Here is a 23223-nt window from a genome sequence, read left to right as displayed (position 1 = left end):
GGCCAAACAGAAGTTCAAAGGGGGAAAACCCTACTCCCTTCTGAGGCACCTCTCTGTAGGCGAAAAGCAGACATGGCAAGAGGACGTCCCATCTCCTTTTGAGTTTTTCAGGGAGCCCCATGATCATGCCTTTCAATGTCTTGTTAAATCTTTCTACAAGACCATTGGTTTGTGGATGGTATGGTGTGGTGAATTTGTAAGTCACCCCACACTCATTCCACATATGTTTCAGGTATGCTGACATAAAGTTGGTACCTCTGTCAGACACCACCCCCTTAGGAAATCCCACTCTGATAAAAATACCAATGAGTGCTTTGGCTACTGCAGGGGCAATAGTCGACCTAAGGGGAATTGCTTCAGGGTATCTAGTAGCATGATCCACTACTACTAGTATGTATTGGTTCCCTGAGGCTGTGGGAGGTTCAAGTGGACCCACTATGTCCACACCCACTCTTTCAAAGGGGACCCCCACCACTGGAAGTGGAATGAGGGGGGCCTTTGGGTGTCCACCTGTCTTACCACTGGCTTGACAGGTGGCACAGGAGACACAAAACTCCTTGACCTTCTGGGACATGTTGGGCCAATAGAAGTGGTTGACTAATCTCTCCCACGTCTTGGTCTGTCCCAAATGCCCAGCAAGAGGAATATCATGAGCTAAAGTCAGAATGAAATCCCTAAACTCCTGAGGCACTACCACTCTCCTAGTGGCACCAGGTTTGGGATCTCTTGCCTCAGTGTAAAGGAGTCCATCTTCCCAATAGACTCTATGTGTTCCTGTTATTTTTCCATTGGACTCTTCAGCAGCTTGCTGCATAAGGCCTTCAACAGAGGGACAGGTTTCTTGCCCCTTACACAACTGTTCCCTTGAGGGTCCCCCTGGGCCTAGGAGCTCAACCTGATAAGGTCCTAACTCCATGGGCTCAGTTCCCTCAGAGGGCAGAACTTCTTCCTGGGAAGAGAGGTTCTCTTTTTCTTGTTGTGTTGAAGCTGGTTCCCCAGTCTTCTTTCCTTTTCTCTTGGAGGGTTGGGCCCTTTTTCCAGGCTCCAACACCACTTTTTCACCCTGAGCCTTTGTCTTGACACACGCCAGTTCAGGGATACCCAGCATGGCTGCATGGGTTTTGAGTTCTACTTCAGCCCATGCTGAGGACTCCAGGTCATTTCCAAGCAAACAGTCTACAGGGATATTTGAGGAGACCACCACCTGTTTCAGGCCATTGACTCCTCCCCATTCTAAAGTTACCATAGCCATGGGATGTACTTTAGTCTGATTGTCAGCGTTGGTGACTGGATAAGTTTGTCCAGCCAGGTATTGACCAGGGGAAACCAGTTTCTCTGTCACCATGGTGACACTGGCACCTGTATCCATCAGGCCTTCTACACTTGTCCCATTAATTAAGAGTTGCTGCCTGTATTTTTGCATATTAGGGGGCCAGGCAGCCAGTGTGGCTAAATCCACCCCACCCTCAGAGACTAATGTAGCTTCAGTGTGAACCCTGATTTGCTCTGGGCACACTGTTGATCCCACTTGTAGACTGGCCATTCCAGTGTTAGCTGGAGTAGAGTTAGAAGTGGAACCTTTCTTGGGACAGGCCTGGTCTCCAGTTTGGTGTCCTGGCTGATTACAGCTACGACACCAGGCCTTTTTGGGATCAAAGTTTTTACCCTTGTACCCAAAATTGGATTGTGAAGAGGCTCTGGACCCTCCCTCCTGAGCAGGTTTTTGGGGCCCTATAGAAGACTCTTTACTTTTCCCTTTGGATGTCTCAACATTCTTCCCCTGGGGAGTCTTTGCGACCCCTTTCTTTTGGTCACCCCCTGTGGAAGTCTTGGTCACCCTAGTCTTGACCCAATGGTCCGCCTTCTTTTCCAATTCTTGGGGAGAAATTGGTCCTAAGTTTACCAGATGCTGATGCAGTTTATCATTGAAACAATTACTTAACAGGTGTTCTTTCACAAATAAATTGTACAGCCCATCATAATCATTTACACCACTGCCTTGAATCCAACCATCCAGAGTTTTTATTTTTATTTTTTATAAAGATATTTTTATTGGTTTTGCAAAAGATAAAACAAAATACATACACGTAACTAGGCGCCAACGGGCACCAAACAATGGTCAATCCCTATTCTCAGACAATACACTGTGTGTGAAGATTATGCGTCTCTCTGTAAAGTATCCCATGCCTGTCACCACCCAATAAAGGGGGAGAGGGAAGCCCGTTTAGGTGCTTTCTGGTGCTGAGGCAGTCGACAGTGCAGGGGGATTGAGTGCAGTGGCCTCCCATTTCCCCCAAACCTTATCATATTTATTCGGGCACCCTCTGGCCTCGTAAACGAGTTTTTCACGTTGAGCACACCAGTCCACTCCTCTTCTCCATTTAGTCAGAGCCGGTGCGTTTTGGGCTTTCCAGTCCGTCATTATGTCTCTTTTGGCCACTAAGGACGCCACCCCCAGAAAGGTCCGTTCCGCCCTCCTCAGTCCAGTGTCACCCATGATCCCCAATAGGAGCAACATTGGCGTCAACTCGATGTCATACTGTAAGGCCGTTGAGATCTCCATGGTAACAGCCCCCCAGTAAGCTTTAATAATTGGGCAGGACCATACCATGTGGAAAAAGTCAGCGTCTGGGTCCCTACAACGTGGACAGTCAGCTGCGTCCCGGAGTCCTGCCCTGTACAACCTGACGGGTGTTAGGTAAGCAATATGGAGATAATAAGTCTGTATTAGTCGGAGACGAGTCGTCATCGTTAAAGTGTGTGGGGCTGCTAATGCTTCGTTCCAGTCCACCTCTTCCATAGGACCCACCCACCCTTCCCATCTCTGACGGAGTCCCTCCATGGCGGCACCAGTGGTGGCAATCAACGAGCAATATATCTGGGAGACACCTCCTCTACCTAGGCTCCCCATCAGGGCTTTCGCTTCCATAGGGCTATATTCAGGTATATTATCCCCTGTCCGGATTTCTGTCAGCAAGGCGTGGCGGATCTGGAGATACTTATGGAATTGCGTCTTATTTAGTGAGAACGTTTTCTGGAGGTCTTCAAAAGAGCGCATGTGTGAGCCGTCCCATACGTCGCCTAGTGTAGAAATACCTATGTTGTCCCACTTCTGGAATCCCTCCAATCTCGCTATCTCTCTTAAGTGTTTTCCCTGCCATAGTGGAGTCTGATGGGTGAGGCGTCCCCACCACCCTGTCACCTTTTGGGCCGTCCACCAACCCCGCAGTACCACCCCGGTCACCTCCGGGGTCCCATGCGAGATCGGGCCTCCATACAGAGCATCAAAGATCTTTGGATAACTCATGGTCTGAAGTTCTAATCGATACGCCGGATCTGTCCATCCACCCCCTACCCAATCATTTATCACTAGTAGTTGCGTTGCTAGGTGGTAGTAATGGATGTTGGACATTCCCAATCCCCCCTCGCAGACGTCCCTCTGGCATGTTTTAAGCGCCAATCGAGGACGGGTGCCGTTCCATAAAAATTGGCGTGCCTGTGAGTCCATTTCCCTGAACCATCTCATGGGGATAGGGTAAGGGAAGTTCTGGAGGAGGTAAAGAAGTCTGGGGAGAACCATCCTCTTGTAAAGAGCGATTCTCCCATACAAGTTAAGGGGGAGGTCACTCCAGCGTTGGAGGTCGTTTTTTATTCTTTTGGTTAATGGTGTAATGTTAAGCTCCCATGCTAATTCAGGGAGCAAGGAGACATGCACGCCCAGGTATTTAAAACTATTTCTTCGTATTGGAATGTTTTGCTGCCAGTCTATGCAGTCTCGAGATTGATGGAGAGGAACCAGCAGGGACTTACTAGGGTTCAGGGTCAGTCTTGAGGCATCCGAGAAGAGATCTAGAATTTGTAGAATGCGGGGGCCACTTTTGGCCGGGTTTGAGATGTACAGCAGGACGTCATCCGCGTACAGTGCCACGCGAGCCTCTTGGCAGACGGGCCAGGACCAGCCCTCTATCAGCGGGTCTTCCCTTAGCATTTTCGCCAGAGGCTCTATTGTTAATGCAAAAAGCAGGGGGGATAATGGACATCCCTGCCTGGTGCCACGGCCGATAGGGAATGGGTCTGAGATTACTCCGTTTACTTGGACATGTGCCGTGGGATTAGCATAAAGTAGTTTCACCAATCCTCGGAATCTGGGCCCAAGGCCGTTGCTTTGTAGGACGTTTTCGAGGTAGGACCAGTCTACAGTGTCAAAGGCTTTCTCGAAGTCGAGTAGAAGCAAAGCCAGAGGGGTTCGAGGCAGGGTCTTTTGATGCGCCAACGCTAGGTGTAATCTCCTAATACAGTGTCTAGTGCTACGGGCAGGCATAAAGCCACATTGGTCAGGATGCACCAGTGTGGGTATTGCATCTCTTAGTCTTGAGGCGAGGATTGAGGCTAGTACCTTGACTTCAGTGTTCAGGAGTGAAATGGGTCGGTATGCCGAGCAGTTTTGGGACGGGGGCTGGGTCTTGGGGATCACTACTATTGTCGCTAGATCAATCCCAGGAGGGAAGTGTCCCCTCCGCTCAGCCTCCTCGTACATGTTGAGCAGATGTGGAGCCAGAATATCGCTGCATTTCTTATATAACTCTGGCGGGAATCCATCAGGACCTGGGATCTTGCCTGATGCCAGGTTGGCAATCGCGTTGGTTATTTCTGTGAGGTTGATTGCCTCATCCATACTAGTCCAGGCCGTCTGGGAGACTCTGGAAAGAGTTATGTCGTTCAGGACGGGGGATTCCCTTTCAACGGTGGGCCGAGGGTGCTCTGCGTACAGGCGTGCATAGTAAGAGGCGAAGCTCTGAGCTATCTCGATGGGCGCTTTGGCGAGAGCACCTGAGTCGTCTCTAATTTCAGGTATGATTCTATTGGCCAGGGGGCGGGTGGCCAGCCAATGCAGGAGTTTTCCATTCTTGTCCCCCCAGCCATATATTCGGGCGGCCGATGCTCTCCAAAGGTGTTTTGCCGACTCAAGGACCAAGTGTCTGATTTCCTCTCGGGTCTTAGTAATTTGCCTCAGAGTAAAGGCCGAGGATAAGGTCGTTTGTTGGCGCTCCAGATTCAGCGCCTCAGCCTCCAACGCAGACACTCTTGAGTCTCGAGCACGTTCACGTGCACAAAGAAGACACTTGGCATGCCCTCTTAGTGTAGCTTTGCCGGCAGCCCATATTATACCTGGGGACTGGACCGTTCCCAAGTTCAACTCAAAACACTGAGCAAGGCGGTCTCTTATGTCAAGGGTATATTCGTTATCTTGTAAGCACCATGCATTCAGGCGCCACAATGGGCGCCGGGTGGGGTCTGTCCCACCCAGTCGGACTCGCACAGGTGCGTGGTCTGAGACCCCTCGTGGCAGTATATCCGTCCCCGTGACACCGATGACATCCAGCGCAGGCATAAATATTAAATCAATTCTGGAATGTGTCCGGTGGGCGGCTGATGTGTGTGTGTATTGACGTTCTTTAGGGTGCCAGGTTCTCCATATCTCGCAGAGGCCGAGGCTCTCCACCCATCCGTTAAGACTCGCAGCCCGAGAGGTCCTACCAGTGGTAATGTCACCGGATATATCCAGTCTGGGGTCCAGAACAGCATTAAAATCCCCTTCTATCAACGTGGTTCCCTGGGGGAGTCCCGCTACCACCTGGCGGAGTGAGAGTAAGAAGGCGTCGAATCCCGCTGGGGGGGCGTATGCGCATACAAGGTTCAGCGGTGTACCGTGAAGCATCCCTGAAGCGATCACGAATCTGCCCTGTGGGTCAGACAGCGTAGATGTTATCACCATTGGTAGAGAGCGGCTGAGTAGAATGGCCACTCCCCTGGATCCCCTGGAGAAACCTGCGTGGTAAACCCTATCAAATCCTCCCCGTGTGAGCATAGGGCATTTAGTTCCCATGAGATGAGTTTCCTGCAGTAGGGCCACTGAGGGGGAGTATCTGCGGAGGGTGTTGAAAACTGCAGATCGTTTGATCTTATCTAAGAGCCCGTTTACATTCCAGGAGATGATTTGTGTCAGTGAGGACCAGGCGTGGGCTGCGTGGGTGTCATATCTTGCTGGGTGTCTGTCAGTGGAAATAGGGATGACCGTTTAAAACATAACATTGAGGTACTAAACCTATAGTAAATACATGACCGAGTGCTACTATCTAACCCCAACTCAAACTTCTCACCCCCCAACTGCCCCCCACCCCATACTCCCACCCCGGAAGCATCTGTCACCCCTGACCCCAACCTGAACATAACAGCCAGTAAGACTGTCTTGGGAGTGGAGTGGTGGACCCCTCCATTCAGTCGGATCATTCTGCAATCATAAGTGAAAAGTCTTCAAGTCTTGTTTGGCGAACCCCGGGGGGCCGCCGAATCGTCCGACGACGCGCCCCAGGGGCCCTACAAAGGCGGTTCGTTCCCCTCGATCCCCTCCATGTATCACAGCGAAGACTCCGTGTAACAGTTCAACCAAGCACCGGGGACTGGCTCAGACGTCTATCATCCTCGGTTTGTATCTGTTCCTGCCCTTCTGGGGACTCGATGGAGATCCCCTCCACCCGGGAGCTAGAGTCTCCAGCCATTCCTCCACTTCCAGGAACGGCCAGACCATCCTGCATCCCTTTCCGAGATCTGGTGCGCCTCCGACTCCTTCGGGGTCCCGCCGGAAGGGGGGGTCTATCCCGAGCGGGCTCTCCTCCCTGCTTTGGGGCTCCCTTTCGGGCTCCAACGCCCTCCTCGGTCAGCCAGTCCCATGCCTCCTCCGGAGATTCAAAGAAATGCGCCCTACCAGCCATGATGACCTTAAGCCGCGCCGGGAAGAGGAGCATGTATGAGAGTTGCATTGCTCTGAGTTTCTGTTTGACTTGCTCGTACGATCGGCGGCGGGTCTGAACCTCCTGTGTGTAGTCTGGGAATATCAGGATCTTGTGGTTCTCCCATTGAAGATCTTCCAGGCGTCTCGCCTCTTTAAGGATATTGTCTCGATCTTTAAAGTAAAAAAAACGTGCGATTATCGGGCGCTTGGGGCCTCCCGGAGGGGGGCGCGGTGCAAGGGCTCTGTGAGCGCGTTCAATTGCAAACCAGGGTGAGAGGGCCTGGTCTGGTATCCAAGTCTTGATCCAGCGCTCCAAAAATTCCGATACTTTATCCTCCTCCGCGCCCTCCGGGAATCCGATAAAACGCAGATTGTTGCGTCTCGATCGATTTTCTGCATCCTCAGCACGGCGGTGCAGCTCGCTGGTACGTGTTTGTAGCTGGGCCACTTTTGTTTTAAGATCAGCCAGCTCGTCTTCGGTCTGGGAGACCCGGCCCTCCACCTCCGTAATTCGGCTCACTGCATTTCTGAGGTCCTGTCTGATAAGGCCCATGTCCTCACGCACTTCCCCAATTTTGGTCTCCACAGCCGATTGCGACGATTGAATTGCTTGGAGGATGGCGCTCACTCCGTCAAGCGCTGGGCCTCCACTGGCGGTTTCCCCTTCTCTTCTGGGGCCCGCTGGCATCGTGAACTGGTCGATCTTTTGCTGGGAGGTCGGGGGTTGTTTGTTTGCTTTGTCCTTTCCCATTCTGTCTCAGGGAGTTGGGGGTGGCCGGTCGTCACCCAGATCCACCTCGTCCAGGTTTCTGCGTCTGGCCGCTTCGACAGGGGACCGCCTCAGAGGGGGTCTATCAGTGGGGCATCAGAGCACACGCTGGTGGGCACCAGCCCAATCACCTTCTCGGGGTCTAACAGGCACTGCTCCTCTCCACTCCGTTAACTCACACCGTCAGGCGACTGCCCAGAGTTGCGTCGGGTCTCACCTCGTGCCTCCAGGTCATCGGGGGTCCGCAGGACTCCCTGCCCTCCCCACAGTCCAGGACGTCTCCAGCGGCTCCCCCTCGTCCGGGGCCGGTCGAAGCGTTGCCTGCGCTGCGCCCCAGAGTGCGGCTAGGGGCCAGAGAGGTCTCTCGGTATCAGTCAGGTTTGTCCTTTCCTGGATTCAAGTGCCCGTTGTATTGTATTGATTGGGGGTTCCTTCCCCGCCGAGCACGCGCTGGGGTGCCTTTGTTTTCCTCCGAGAGGGGGGGGCAGGGGGGGCTCCCCGCCTCCCGGTCCGGAGTTCTCTCGCCTTCTAAGGCCCAACGCCAGCGATCTCTGGGGGGCCACCTACTCCGCCCCAGGCGTTCAAAGTCAGTGACTGGGAGCAGGAATGTCCCACTTGGCAGCCTCCCTGTTAAGGTCAGTTTTATCTCTCAGGTCCCCGCATACCTGTATAAAGGGTCCGACCCCCCGAGAGTCCTTCAGCTGCCGCTCGTGTGTTCACGGCCCGACCCACCGGGGACCGGGTCTCGGTGCACAGCGCCGGCGTCCCCGGCGCCAGTCCCTCCACTCGGGACGGCCGCCGGGCGAGCCAGCTCCCCTCAGGATCGCGGCCGGAGTCGCGTTCACGGCCCCTCCTTGATTCCCGGGCCTCGTTCAATCTGGACGGAGGAGACCTCCTCGCGTCTCGGGATATCCTTCACTTCTCCCGGGCCCCTGCGCAGATGCACAGCGGGGCCCAGGTCGCCAGGAGTCCTCCATCTCACCGCAGACACGTTTCGCCTCACATCGGCCCACAAGGGGCCCGGGTCCCGGACCGCAGGACCGGCGTCTCCAGCATCCTCCACCGAGCAGTCGCCCCAGCGGGGGAGCCTCCCACCTCGGGTTCAGCCGAGCGCCGCGGTCCCGGCCGCCATTTTGAATTTATCGAGCCGGCCGCGGCTGGTGCTATTACGGCTCAAATATGCCGAGGATGGTTCCAGGGGGGATCTCTGGGGTCCAGGAGCCGATGGGCACCCCCAGGGCAGCGCCAGTAGTGTGAATAGTGGCAGCTTCGTAGGGCGGATGACGGAGGGGTCCAGAGCACTCTTAGAGTGCGACCGCCATCTTGACGCCCGAAGCCACGCCCCCACCATCCAGTGTTTTTACTGAGTAGTCAACTAAATCAACCCAGGTCTGGCTCAAGGATTTTTGAGCCCCCCTGAACCTAATTCTATACTCCTCAGTGGAGAATCCAAAGCCCTCAATCAGGGTAGCCTTCATGAGGTCATAGGATTCTGCATCTTTTCCAGAGTGTGAGGAGTCTATCCCTACACTTTCCAGTGAACATTTCCCAAAGGAGAGCACCCCAGTGAGATCTGTTTACTTTTCTGGTTGCACAAGCCCTCTCAAAGGCTGTGAAGCATTTGGTGATGTCATCACCATCTTCATATTTAGTTACAATCCCTTTTGGGATTTTCAACATGTCAGGAGAATCTCTGACCCTATTTATGTTGCTGCCACCATTGATGGGACCTAGGCCCATCTCTTGTCTTTCCCTTTCTATGGCTAGGAGCTGTCTCTCTAAAGCCAATCTTTTGACCATCCTGGCTAACAGGAGGTCATCTTCACTGAGGATATCCTCAGTGATTCCAGAGGTGCTGGACTCTCCTGTGAGAGAAGCAGCATCTCTGACTATCACATTTGGAGTCAGGGTTTGAGGGACCCTGTTCTCCCTAACTAGGACTGGAGGTGGGAATTCCTCCACATCACTAGCTTCCCCCTCTGGGAGGTTATCCTCAGAGGGGTTGTTCTTTGCAAACTCTGCCAAAAGCTCCTGGAGCTGTATTTTGGTAGGGTTTGAACCAGATTTAATCTTTTTGGTTTCGCAGAGAGACCTTAACTCGGACATCCTAAGATGCAGGTAAGGGGTGACGTTGAGTTCCATCACACTCTCTTCTGCATTAGACATTATGTTTCTAAAAGTTGGAATACTTTTTAAGAATCTAAAACTATCTCTAGAACTTAATTCAAACTTTACAAAAAACTTTTAAACTCTAAAAGAAATGCTAATAGGGACTAACACAAGGCCCTAGCAGGACTTTAAAAAATTTAGAAAAATAGCTCAAATTTCAAACATCAGTTTCTAATGACAATTTTTGGAATTTAGTCGTGTGATCAAGTATTGGCTGAGTAGTCCAGCAAATGCAAAGTCTTGTACCCCACTGCTGATCCACCAATGTAGGAAGTTGGCTCTGTTTGTACTATTTCAAAGTAAGAAATAGCATGCACAGAGTCCAATGGTTCCCCTTAGAGGTAAGATAGTGGCAAAAAGAGATAATTCTAATGCTCTATTTTGTGGTAGTGTGGTCGAGCAGTAGGCTTATCAGAGGGTAGTGTTAAGCATTTGTTGTACACATACAGGCAATAAATGGGGAACACACACTCAAAGACAATTCCAGGCCAATAGGTTTTTATATAGAAAAATATATTTTCTTAGTTTATTTTAAGAACCACAGGTTCAGGATTTACAAACAATACTTTAAATGAAAGGTATTTCACTTAGGAACATTAGGAACTTTGAATTAGTAAAATAGCATATACAGTTTTCACACAAATGGCAAATAGCTATTTTAAAACTTGACAGTGAATTTTCAACAGTTCCTGGGGGAGGTAAGTGTTTGTTAGTTTTGCAGGTAAGTAAACCACCTACAGGGTTCAAAATTGGGTCCAAGGTAGCCCACCGTTGGGTGTTCAGGGCAACCCCAAAGTTACCACACCAGCAGCTCAGGGTCGGTCAGGTGCAGAGGTCAAAGTGGTGCCCAAAATGCATAGGCTTCAATGGAGAAGGGGGTGCCCCGGTTCCGGTCTGCCAGCAGGTAAATACCCGTGTCTTCGGAGAGCAGACCAGGGGGGTTTTGTAGGGCACCGGGGGGGACACAAGTCAACACAAAAAGTACACCCTCAGCGGCACGGGGCGGCCGGGTGCAGTGTGCAAACAGGCGTCGGGTTCGCAATAGGATTCAATGGGAGACCAAGGGGTCACTTCAGCGATGCAGGCAGGCAAGGGGGGGGGGGCTCCTCGGGGTAGCCACCACCTGGGCACGGGAGAGGGCCACCTGGGGGTCGGATCCTTCAGGTCCTGGGGCTGCGGGTGCAGTGTCCTTACCAGGCGTCGGATCTTTGAAGCAGGCAGTCGCGGTCAGGGGGAGCCTCGGGATTCTCTCTGCAGGAGTCGCTGTGGGGGGTCAGGGTGGTCAACTCTGGCTACTCACGGGCTCGCAGTCGCCGGGGAGTCCTCCCTGTAGTGTTTGTTCTCCACAAGTCGAGCCGGGGGCGTTGGGTGCAGAGTGCCAAGTCTCACGCTTCAGACGGGAATCCTGTGTTGTTTCAAAGTTGCTTCTTTGTTGCAAAGTTGCAGGCTTTGTGGAGCAGAGCCGCTGCCCTCGGGAGTTCTTGGTCCTTCTAGATGCAGGGTAGTCCTCTGAGGCTTCAGAGGTTGCTGGACCCTGTGGAACGCGTCGCTGGAGCAGTTCTTTTGAAGTGGGGAGACAGGCCGGTAGAGCTGAGGCCAAAGCAGTTGGTGTCTCCGTCTTCTCTGCATGTTTTTCAGCTCAGCAGTCCTTCTTCGTCTTAGGTTGCAGGAATCTATCTTGCTGTGTTCTTGGAGCCCCTAAATACTCGATTTAGGTGTGTGTTTAGGTCTGGGGGGGTAGTAGCCAATGGCTACTAGCCCTGAGGGTGGCTACACCCTCTTTGTGCCTCCTCCCTGAGGGGAGGGGGGCACATCCCTAATTCTATTGGGGATTTCTAAAAGTCAGAGTCACCTCAGCTCAGGACACCTTAGGGGCTGTCCTGACTGGCCAGTGACTCCTCCTTGTTTTTCTCATTATCTCCTCCGGCCTTGCCGCTAAAAGTGGGGCCGTGGCCGGAGGGGGCGGGCAACTCCACTAGCTGGAGTACCCTGGGGTGCTGTAACAAAGGGGGTGAGCCTTTGAGGCTCACCGCCAGGTGTTACAGTTCCTGCAGGGGGAGGTGAGAAGCACCTCCACCCAGTACAGGCTTTGTTACTAGCCACAGAGTGACAAAGGCACTCTCCCCATGTGGCCAGCAACATGTCTGGTGTGTGGCAGGCTGCTAAAACTAGTCAGCCTACACTGGTAGTCGGTTAAGGTTTCAGGGGCACCTCTAAGGTGCCCTCTGGGGTGTATGTTACAATAAAATCTACACTGGCATCAGTGTGCATTTATTGTGCTGAGAAGTTTGATACCAAACTTCACAGTTTTCAGTGTAGCCATTATGGTGCTGTGGAGTTCGTGCATGACAGACTCCCAGACCATATACTCTTATGGCTACCCTGCACTTACAATGTCTAAGGTTTTGCTTAGACACTGTAGGGGCATAGTGCTCACGCACTTATGCCCTCACCTATGGTATAGTGCACCCTGCCTTAGGGCTGTAAGGCCTGCTAGAGGGGTGACTTATCTATACCTATAGGCAGTGTGAGGTTGGCATGGCACCCTGAGGGGAGTGCCATGTCGACTTAGTCGTTTTATCCCCACTAGCACACACAAGCTGGCAAGCAGTGTGTCTGTGCTGAGTGAGGGGTCCCCAGGGTGGCATAAGACATGCTGCAGCCCTTAGAGACCTTCCCTGGCATCAGGGCCCTTGGTACCAGAGGTACCAGTTACAAGGGACTTACCTGGATGACAGGGTGTGCCAATTGTGGAGACAAAGGTACAGGTTAGGGAAATAACACTGGTGCTGGGGCCTGGTTAGCAGGCCTCAGCACACTTTCAAATCATAACTTGGTATCAGCAAAGGCAAAAAGTCAGGTGGTAACCATGCCAAGGAGGCATTTCCTTACACAGGGGTATCAGGAGTGCGGTGAAATAATATAAAAACCTCAGGAGGATGAGCATTTTGGCTATGGCTACCCGGCCCATAGGGGATAGCGGGAGCGAGCTCCAGAATGTCAGTGAGCCGCAGGTAGATCTGAGAATTCTGTCGAAGTTGCCCTCTTTTAGGTCGACTACGGAGTGATAAATTTGTATACCTAAGTATTTGAAGGTTGTATGAGACCATGGCAGTTGGTATTTAGGTAATGCTGTGTGCATATCGTTTGCTATGGGAGTAAGGGGGAAAATACTTGACTTGGACCAGTTAATTCGTAGGCCAGAGGCGAGTGCAAAGGTGTCCAGTATTGACATTACCCCAGCTATAGAAGTGGTGTGATTGTGCAGATATATTAGGGCGGCGTCCGCGTATAGGGATATGATGTGGTATGTATTGGATTCTGGGATGCCCCATATGTGGGCACAGCTGTGGAGCTTGATTGCTAGTGGTTCCTTGGCTATTGCGAATAGTAAGGGAGATAGTGGGCACCCTTGCCTAGTGCCTCTACCTACTGAAAATGATTCAGAGATAACTTGTCCTGTTTTGACACGAGCTGTGGGTTTGGAGTATAGTGTTTTGATCCATCTGATGAAGCCATGTCCGAATCCTAGCGCTCCAAGTGTGCGTATGAGGAAGTCCCAGCTCAACGTGTCATTAATTTCAAACTAATTAGCTGTTCATCATATTCGCACAACACTTCCAGGATCCAGACAAACGTGAGGTAACACTCCCTAGTGAAATTTCAAAGCTACCTAGATGACTAAGAACACTATGCAGTCGTTTGTTGCATGGACCTGCTACTCTTTTGTAAATCAGACATAAATTATGCGGTGTATGTTACAACTTTTCCAGATGACTATCAGGTTTGCCCCTTGAGTAATCCTATGAGATTACGGCCTAAACTATTTGTACTCACTTGTATGCCAGTATTGGTAAATACAATCCTATCTGCAAATTCTCTACCATCCCCTACTGCTGCATTCCTAATTTAAATGAAAACAGTGTGAAAAGTTCAGGCCTGAAATGGCAAAACGTTTGCTTGCATTTCCAATATTTTGTTCAGTCAACAGATTAATTTACTTCAGTCTTAAATGCAACTTCTCATTAAAAATAGCTGGGGTGAAACTGTCATTTTTGCAAGATTTATTATGAGATGATCTCTCCTCTCTAAAAGTGTTATATTCGTCTAAACGACCATTTGTCTCAGGGAGATGATTTATTCATGAAAACTACGTTGACATATTGTTTTAAGTATGTAAACTAGAAACAGGTTGACTTTTAGAGACTGCAAAGAAGAGGTCCAACAAGTATGGAACTTGATTTATGCATGGAAGCGGTAAACTGAAGGAGGGAGAAATGCCAGAGATCAAGCTTTACCTGTCACTGCCAGGACTGATCCAGGTGTGTTCTGTTCCCTGGTCTGCTGTTTCTCAAATTGCCGCAGATGGTGACTTGAAGGCCAGGGAGGTCTCCCCTGGCTGTCCAGTTCCAGAGGCTCAGATCGGGCCCCACGACAAAGCCCCGGTGGACCCACGGGTAGACGCCCCAGGCCTTCGGCTCTGTTCCCCAGCCTACCATGTCGCAAAGTGCCTTGGCCAGGGACCAGCAGGCCCAGAGAGGACTCCCCCTGTTTGCCTGGGATAAGAAGGTCTAACTGGGCACAAGGTCAGAGCTCTGGCTGGCCCAGGGTTGGAAGTCCCCAGCTATGAGCTCCCTTAACTAGCCTGCTGTGTTGCAAAGTGCACAGAAAGAGGTCCTGTAGGACTGGGGAGGTTACCCCTGCTTGTCTGGGTTCTGACTGGGCCCCAGGTCAGTGCTCTGTGAAGTCCCCTCATAGCTCCTTGCCTAATACACAGCTCAGGGTCCAAGAACACAGGTCTCGGAGTCCCCTCCAAGGACAAGCGGAATCCTTTTTTCAGATGTCACAGCACAACCATGTGGCCATCATTTGAGCCCAAGCATCTGATTGCAAACAATGAGTTCCTATGGTGTGTCCAAATGGCCGGGCTGCCCTGGAAGTTCAGATGAGGGATTATTTGACTCTTCAAGCCCAGGCGGGGCTCTAAGTGGTTGGGTGCATTTTCACCAATGGCCCCCTCGATCACTCGGCGTGCACAGATGACAAGAAAGGGGGTTAGCCTTGCTCTGGATCAATAGGGACAGGGTCCCTGCGACCCCCTTGGTGCCAGTAGTCCTCACCCAGGTGCCGCTAGGGCCTGGGAGGGGCCCTGGGACCCATGCACACATCTGACTTCTTGGAGGCCTGGCTGGGCTTGGAGAGTCAAATGGGCAGTCATTGGGACTTCCAGGTCAGCCCAGCCATAATGATCACAATACAGTGCTGGCTAAAATACTCCCCAAACCCTCTTTCCTACCAAGCAGCCCGCCCTGCATGTGAATGTCAGTTTCACATGTCCGCACTTGATGTGTGTTAAACATCGTCTCGGACAGACATGCAGCTCCTCCTCGTGTCGAGCAGGCGTAACCCAGGTTGAGCCTGCCAGTACCATATGCTTGTCTCAAAGATTGGGCCATGTACAGTGAAGTTGCAAATGGATCATTGAATAATTTAGGGTTCCTTTGATCGTTCCATCAATTACTTGGATAACTGTGGTAATTCTAGAGTCAATACATACTGGCCAATGCTGCCCTCTTGGGATGCATGCATTCAGCAGACATATGCCAATCTGGGCTCTTCTGGCTGCTTTGCTGACTCTAGATAACCTCAAGCTGGTCGCACGTCCCCTGTGACGGAAACAATATATAAGGATGTCAGCCCCATCAACTTTCAATGGTACATTCTGTGCCTAGCATGCTTACCACAGGTAACAGGGAATCAGGGTTGGATTCCAGAGAGGGAGCCTGAGAAAAGGCTACCACATCCAATAAAGGCAGCAGGTGCGCAAAATACTCACTCTCGACTTAGGGAGGTATTGACAAAAAGTAGCAACCCAGGCCTCTTTCGAGGCCTTGTAATCGGAATGTGTACACTATTCTTTAACAAGGATCCATTGGAGATCAAGTCTGGTGCCAGCAGCTGTGGTAAATTCCAGCTCCAACAACGTATATTAAAATTGCTGGAGTTAAAAAGCTCCCCCTAGTCGGATCCTGGGATCAAGCTGGAGGTCCACAGCAAGGCAAGCCATTGCCTACCTAACCCTTGCCTCTTGATGTCCCCTTGATGCTCTTGACTGAGTGTCCTTTGGGTCCAAAGCATTTACTTTGAAAAACTTAGTGTTCAAAGCAGGCTGGCTGCTTGAATACTCCAGCTAGGAATAGTGGATTAGGAATCTGGTTCTATTTTGCTGGTTTCGGGAACTGAGGCCATGATTTAGGAGCGAAGGCCAAGGGCATTTGTACTGTGCCGATAGAGGTGAAATTCTTGGACCGACGTAAGTGTAGGGAATCTGGCACTTCTTCAGTCTGTGACTCCTGCTAAAGCAAGATGGAACTCCAGCCCAATGTTATGGATTAAGGCTGCTGCCTAAGCTCAGGATGTGCAGGAGTAAAGCCCTGGCACCCATTAGCCCTGGTGGGTGGCGGATAGCTTATGTGCCTCAAAGCCACATACCTGGTGGACTGGCAACCTTGTGGCCATGCTGGGGTTTAAAGACTCGTGTGGCCCTGTCCTGGAAGGTTGGTGGTGGAGCTTCTTGCCTCTCTTGCAGTGGGAGCCTCTTCCTTACCTGCCTCCTGCACTGGTAGGTTGGGGCTCCCGGCAGAGCACCTGGCAAATTTATTATTATTATTTTTTTAATTATGGAGGCTAACTTCCAGAAGGGAAGTGAGATGGGGTGCTAGGCTGTCTCACTGTTCGGGCGGCGACAGCTGGTTCAGACTTCCTCATGCCTCTTCTACACAGGCAAGTGGGTAAACATTTGAAACGCTGCCTGTGACTCTTGGCGGTGGATCACTTGCCTTGCGCATTAAGAAAGCAGAGAGCTACGACAATTCGAATGAACTGAAGGAAACATTGATCATCGACACTTTGAACGCACCTTGTGGCCCTGGGTTCCTCCCAGGGCTACGGCTGTCTAAGGGTCGCTTGAACATCAAAATGTCAAATGCCCTGGTACTCTCCCAGGGTGCAGTTGGGCTGTCACAAGGCGCTTTACTCCCTTCATCCTACCAAGGTCAGACCCCTGATCGACCATCACAAAGGCACTATACCCCCCTCAGTCCTACTGCAGAGGTATGATGCCGGTGTGCCTGGCCTGCCGCCCTGATGGGGCAGGTGCCCAGTCCACCCCGGGCCTGAAGAACCCATAGTGTCAGGCTGTGTGTGGGTCTCTGTAGTGTCCACTGCTGTCTGCACGGACCGCCTTGTGCACCCACTTCTGCAAATGGGGCTGGGAAGGTCCCTGTCTGCTCGCGGGTGCTGGTTTACATTCTGGCCCCCATGGGCTTTGGTCTCCGATCTGGGTAAAGGTGTGTGTGCCGGGCCCTTCCAGTGGATCGCCCCAGCTGCTGTGTTTGCTTTTCCCATGCTCCTCCATGGGACGTGGGGCGTTCTGCCATAGCCAGAACCCTAGCAGCTGACTTAGAACTGGCGCAAACTAGAGGAATCTGACTGTTGAAATTAAAACAAAGCATTGCAAAGGCCTGAGGCGGGTGTTGATGCAATGTGATTTCTGTCCAGTGTTCTGAATGCAAAAGTGTAGAAATTCAATGAAGCGTGGGTAAACGGCTGGAGTAACTATGACTCTCTTGGGGTAGCTAAATGCTAATTAATCAGAGACCAGTCAATTGTAACAAACAACCAGTTGATACTGGGAATGAAAATATGAATACTGCTGAAGAAGAGCAATCGAGCACCCCGATTGATAACAAAATTTCAAAAAAAGGCAAGCGAAACGAAAAACTCAATAAATCATATTAAAAAAAAAGATATACCAAAGCTAAGGGCAGTAACAGGCAATGTTAAAAAAAGACAAGGAAAAGATTGCCAGAATTATAACTGATGGTGCAGATGATGCCACCTGCCAAATAAGTGTGGACGATACCTTTGAATATTATAAAGCATTATTGAGAAAGAAAATAAGAAAAATCCTACATTTGCACAAATTGACAAGATACCAGAGAAATGGGATTCTGAAAATCAGTGTACGGACATCACACTGTCAGAAGTAACACTCGCATTTGGAGAATCCAACCTAAATAAAGCAGTGGGGCCTGACAATACGGGCCGAAACGATCTGTTCAAAGTACACAATAAAGAACAAGAATGCTGCCCAAAATACTATCTACTTGGTTGAATATGAGAAAGGTTCCAGATTGAATTAAGAGGAACAGCTCAATCTTAATTCCTAAAAATGTGCCAATGGATGAACTGGACAAAATAAGTAATTGGAGACCAATTACAATTGGCACAGCATTCATGAAGGCTCCTCACAAAAACACTTACCAAAAGACTCAATTTATTTGTCGACCTTAAAAAGAGACAAAAAGGCTTCATTAAGTTAGAGGATGTCTAAAGCATTTGACACCACTCCAAAATATAACTAAGGGGGCTCAAAAGAATAGACACTCTTGCAGTGGTATATATCTAAAGCTTTTGACTGTCAGTCATGGTAAAATTCTATGGAGTCTAGAAAGACAGAGTTCTGTCGTATATAAGAGATCTCAATAAAGCCTTATACACAGACTCAACTACTCATTTCAAGGGCAAAAACAACCTTCCCACGCCAGAACTAACAATGAGATCTGGAGTTAAGCAAGGAGCCTCATTATCTCTCCTACTTTTTAACATTGCCATGGACCCGTTGATATGTGATCTTCAAAAGAATGGCAAAGGCATTACTTTTGGATCTGGCAGAATCATTGAGCAAACCACCGCTCTAGCCTTTGCAGATTACATTGCCGTACTCAGCAACAGTTGGAAAGGTATGAGTGCTAACCTAAAAATCATTCAGCAAGACAACAGGTCACAAATTAAATGTAAAGAAGACACATGGGTTTTTCATAAGCCATATTAAAGATAAAATCCTGGTGAATAACTGCAAACTATGGCAATTTGAGAAACAAAATATTGAAAAAATTCATCCTGGTGATAGTGAGTGTCAACTCAGATTGAACTTTGATCCTCACACTGGTCATACAAAATACAACAAAGCAAATGAGGTCCTCACAGATTGGGCTGAAAAACTTGATAAATTACAACTTAAGCCCACCCAAAAAGTTGAACTTCTATGTCACTTTCTGGTCCCAAAACTGTCATTGAAATTGGAAATGAGTGGCATGGAAGCAAAAACACTTAATACTTTGGACCAGACAATTAGAAAACATGTCAAACATTTTCTACATCTACCTGCATACACATGCAATGGTCTCCTCTATTCGAAAAGAGCAAACGGGGTCCTAAATATATTGAAACTATGTACATCAATTGGACTAAACAAAGCAAACAACCTTCTATATCAGAGAAACACCACATTTATACATAGCTCATTCTTACATGTATGCAGGTGAAGTAATCAATGACAAAATTGATCAAACTATCAAAACACACAAATTAAATATATTGGATAGTAGGTTCCTGAGCTGTGATCTACAACTGCTAGCCAAATATGATTGGAGAAAGAAATAATTTGAGAAATTGAAAAATCTTGTTCAAGGTGATGGCTTCAAGCATCTGGAAAACAATCGGACATCGAATTTCTGGATTAGGAAACACAATAAACTAAAAGAAAATCAATACAAAGCTGCATTGATGTTAAGAGCAAATGTTCTGTACACAAGAGAAACAATATCAAGAGGAAGAAACAGGACACTTTCAACATGAAGATACTGCAAAGATGTTTGTGAGAATATTGCTCACATATCAGGTACTTGTCCCGAAACCAAAGACATATGGATCAAAAGACATAAAGCAAAAAGATGTGGATAGATGATGTATAGAGAACCTTGTGTAAAAAACGACCAATGAAAAAACTTTTGAGGATAAAGTAAACTATTATAAAGACCCTTCACAACAAATTAAAGATCTCACAAACTGTATGTTAAATTTCATGGATTCTTCATAGGATGTTGTGGTATTTGGCCCGAATGCAATGATGTTGCTCTGGCTGACCTTGGACTACAAATGTCTTTCCCTTTCAAAAAGAATGTATGCCCGACTACTTTGGTGAACACTTACAAAATGTGGCAAGTATACATGGACAATCAGACATTCAACTACTGCATTACACATAACTTGATATTGTATTACTCATGTTTTACTCTTTACTGCGTTATTTTAATAATGTTCACACTTGCTTAAAGTTTAGTATTACACGTTTTTCCTTATTAGCATTTTCTAAGAATGTTTTTCTATTTACACAGAGTTTAGAATAGTTGACATGTTTAAGTTTAGTATTAATATTAGTTCAATTTATCATATATATACATGTGTTTTGAGTGTGCCCATTTTGATATAGTTCTTATAAATTAGAATGAGTGAGAATAATTATGTAGTAATTGCTTACACATAATCAGTGTAGATCTTAGTATTGATTGTTATTAATGATATGACAATAACATCTTAATTCTTAAAATAGACAATATATAATGTTAGAGGAGTACTGTGGTGTACTATCTCTATCAGATGTGATTCCTGTTCCAGCGAGGACAGTTTAAATGTAGCTGTACTCTGGAACAGTCATTGTGTTGTTGGAACAAAGACCGATTTGACGTTGATGGGCAGCACTGATAACCCAGAATGAGTCACCGCGTGATGGTACAGTAGTTAAAAGCCTTGTCGTCTAATTAGTGACATGCATAAATGGATGAATGACATTCCCATTGTCCCTCACTACTATCTAGCACATCCACTGTCAAGGAATTCGGCTTGACAGAATGAACTGGGGAAGAAGGCCTGTTGAGCTTGACTACTCTGGCACTGTAAAGAGACATTAGAGGTGTAGGATACGTGGGAGGCCGTCAGGACGCCGGTGAACTACCACTACTCCTATTTTTTATCTCTATCTGAGCAGCAGTGAAGGAGCTCTGTGTAAAACACCAAGGTTAAATGCGCAAAAAATGTGAAAATACACCTTGCAAGATTATGTGAGCTATTAAATGCTACAATTAGTGCTCCTGATTTCATTCCCATTGCTTTATCAGACTTTCATGTATTCTGTATGCACTGATAAAATTAGTTGGTTCAATTGTTAAAGTTTTTATCTTTCCTTCCTAGGTGATGCCAAAGTTTTTTACTCTTTCTTTCGTGACCCCTTGAAATAAAATAGCATCCTGTTCCTGGGACACCAATAGAACACAACAGTATCTACCACTGATACTGCCCCACTGAAACCTACTGCCCTAGAGTCCAAAGAAAAACACTCCGTTGTTATGATCAATTTATGTAATTATTCTCTTTTTTCTTTGCTTGATCTCGATTTTCAGTAGGAATATAGACAGTGAAAGTCGGGCCTCACAATCCCTTCTGACTTTGTGGGTTTCAAGCTGGAGGTGTCAGACAAGTTACCACAGGGATAACTGGCTTGTAGAGGGCCAAGCGTTCATAGTGATGCCTCTTTTTGATCCTTCAATGTCAGTTCTTCTTATCACTATGAGGCAGAATTCACCAATCATTGGATTGTTCACCCATCAATAGGGAATATGAGCTGGGTTTAGACTGTTGTGAGACAGGTTAGTTTTATCCTAATGATGATGTGTTGTTGCAATAGTAATCCTGCAAAGTATGAGAGGAGCCGCCGGCTCAGACATTTGGGGCCATATGTACGAACACATTTTCCCATTGACACAGAATGGGAAAAACCCTTTGCTACATCTGGCCCTTGGTGTATGTGCTTGGCTGAGGAGCCAATGGGGTGAAGCTACTATCCGTAGGATTCTGACTGAACGCCTTTTAAGTCAGAACCTCCCCCTAATGAGACTGCAGTGCCTTAAAGCCTCAACTGGCCTGGGATAGCCAACCTATGGTTCGTGCATGGAGCCACTTGCTAAGGGACTGGAGTGTGAATGGAAGCGTGCCACCTTCATTGCCCTGAGTGCACTGCATGTTCGTGGAGCACCTGGTGCTGAAACCTTTGTAGACAACTTGATACTGGGTCAGGGTTTTGTAAGGGTTGTATGGTGGATTGTCGCATTCCTGAACCACAGGCAAAAACACTCAAACTAAGCCCCGCTCTACTCGTGCCTTCTCTCTTTCCATCCATACATTCACATTTGCTCCTTCTTTCCTGTATATTCTCCCTAATTGCTTCTCTCTACCTTCCCCCTTACCGCCCTCTCTCTCTCAAAGCCTCCCCCTGCTTGCTACATTTAACCTCAGGGAGCGGGGAAAATGAAAGAGGCAGCAGGAGCATCCCTGTGCCTTCAAAACCGGCTTTCAAGGCAGGAGCGGCTCGCAGGGCTTTGTTGGGGAGGCGTGTGGGGGGTGGGAGAGTGCGGGGGTGCAGGGTTGGGGTGAATAAAAAAAATAATATATATATATATCAGTTACCTGCTTTGCTGCCGCTGTGCCACTCCTCTCCTGCACTACAGGCACAGGCTCCCAGCCTGCCCTGCAGCCAATCCAAACGCTGCTCACAGCATCATTCGGATTGGCTGGGAGCGCCAGGAAAGGGTGCTCCCAGACAGACTGGGAGTCTGTGCCTGCTCTCTCCAGCCCGGCAACTGTATTGCTGGGCTGGAGAGAGCCCAGTGCACATGAGTGTTTGGCCGGCTAGACACGGTCGGCCAAACATACATGCGCACTGAGGGGGAGTGCAGAGCACTCCCCCTTGTTCCCATCATAGCCTGTGGCCCCACCCTTTTACTACAAAACAATAATAAACATAGTTTATGATGTTTTGCAGCTGCTGCTGCTGGTGGGTGGCAACGCTCCTCCGCTGTAGCGGAGGAGCCGTGCCTGCTTCAAGTGCTTCAGCCCACTGGGTTAATGCCCAGTGGAATAAAATACCCTGTCCGGCCTTGAACAGAGGCCATCACGCTACATCACTGCACTCCATCCATTGCATAGGAGTAGGACATTGCCATAACTATCTGCACACTCTTTTGCACGTCCAGGCAGGCTCACTTATGTTTAATTTAAATTAGTCGGAAAAAAAGGCCTCGTTTTGCACAAAATAGCCTGTAAAAGTTGCTGCAACAACACTGTTAAAGAAAATGTGCTTATGTTTGGAAGACAAGTCTGAGATGACTGAAAGAGTTTTAACTACTGAATTTACCACACTAGTACACATTATGGCAACACAAAAGGCAATAGTTTCTACAAAGGAATAAAGAATAAAGAAAAGCTTACCATTTTTGTAGGATACTCTTTAGGGAAACTTTTCAATGGTGTACCAAACACTCTTCTTCCATTCATAAAAGCTTTCATAATAAAATATGCCACTAAGGAGGTAAAATAAGCAAAGTTGCACGATTAATGCAGGACATGTCATGGGTATAATACTATGAATGAAATTGTGGAGAAGAAAAAAAAACTCAACTTACTCTTTCTAGATAAGCCTGCTCCAAGATTGTGGTTCAAATCAAAAGGATCTGTGTATAAAATGGTTGTAGACATTACTAAACGAAAAAAACATCCTCACATTAAAGTAAAACGTTGTACGTATTGCACGCAC

At 48.7% G+C, this 23223-nt stretch overlaps 1 protein-coding gene across 2 annotated transcripts in view; it reads right to left on the bottom strand.

Moving 5' to 3' along the window:
• TUT7 (terminal uridylyl transferase 7) overlaps positions 1-23223 on the bottom strand; it is a 1097449-nt gene that overhangs the window by 230507 nt on the left and 843719 nt on the right. For both annotated transcript variants that reach the window (XM_069228237.1, XM_069228248.1), the window contains exons 22-23: positions 23093-23140; positions 22899-22990 (exon numbers count right to left, since the gene is read on the bottom strand). In XM_069228237.1, coding sequence (XP_069084338.1) covers positions 22899-22990; positions 23093-23140 — 140 coding nt within the window. The remainder of the gene's footprint in view (positions 1-22898; positions 22991-23092; positions 23141-23223) is intronic.

This window comes from Pleurodeles waltl, chromosome 1_1, assembly GCF_031143425.1.
Source record: "Pleurodeles waltl isolate 20211129_DDA chromosome 1_1, aPleWal1.hap1.20221129, whole genome shotgun sequence".
Taxonomy (NCBI): domain Eukaryota; kingdom Metazoa; phylum Chordata; class Amphibia; order Caudata; family Salamandridae; genus Pleurodeles; species Pleurodeles waltl.
This window is presented reverse-complemented; position numbering and strand designations above follow the sequence as displayed.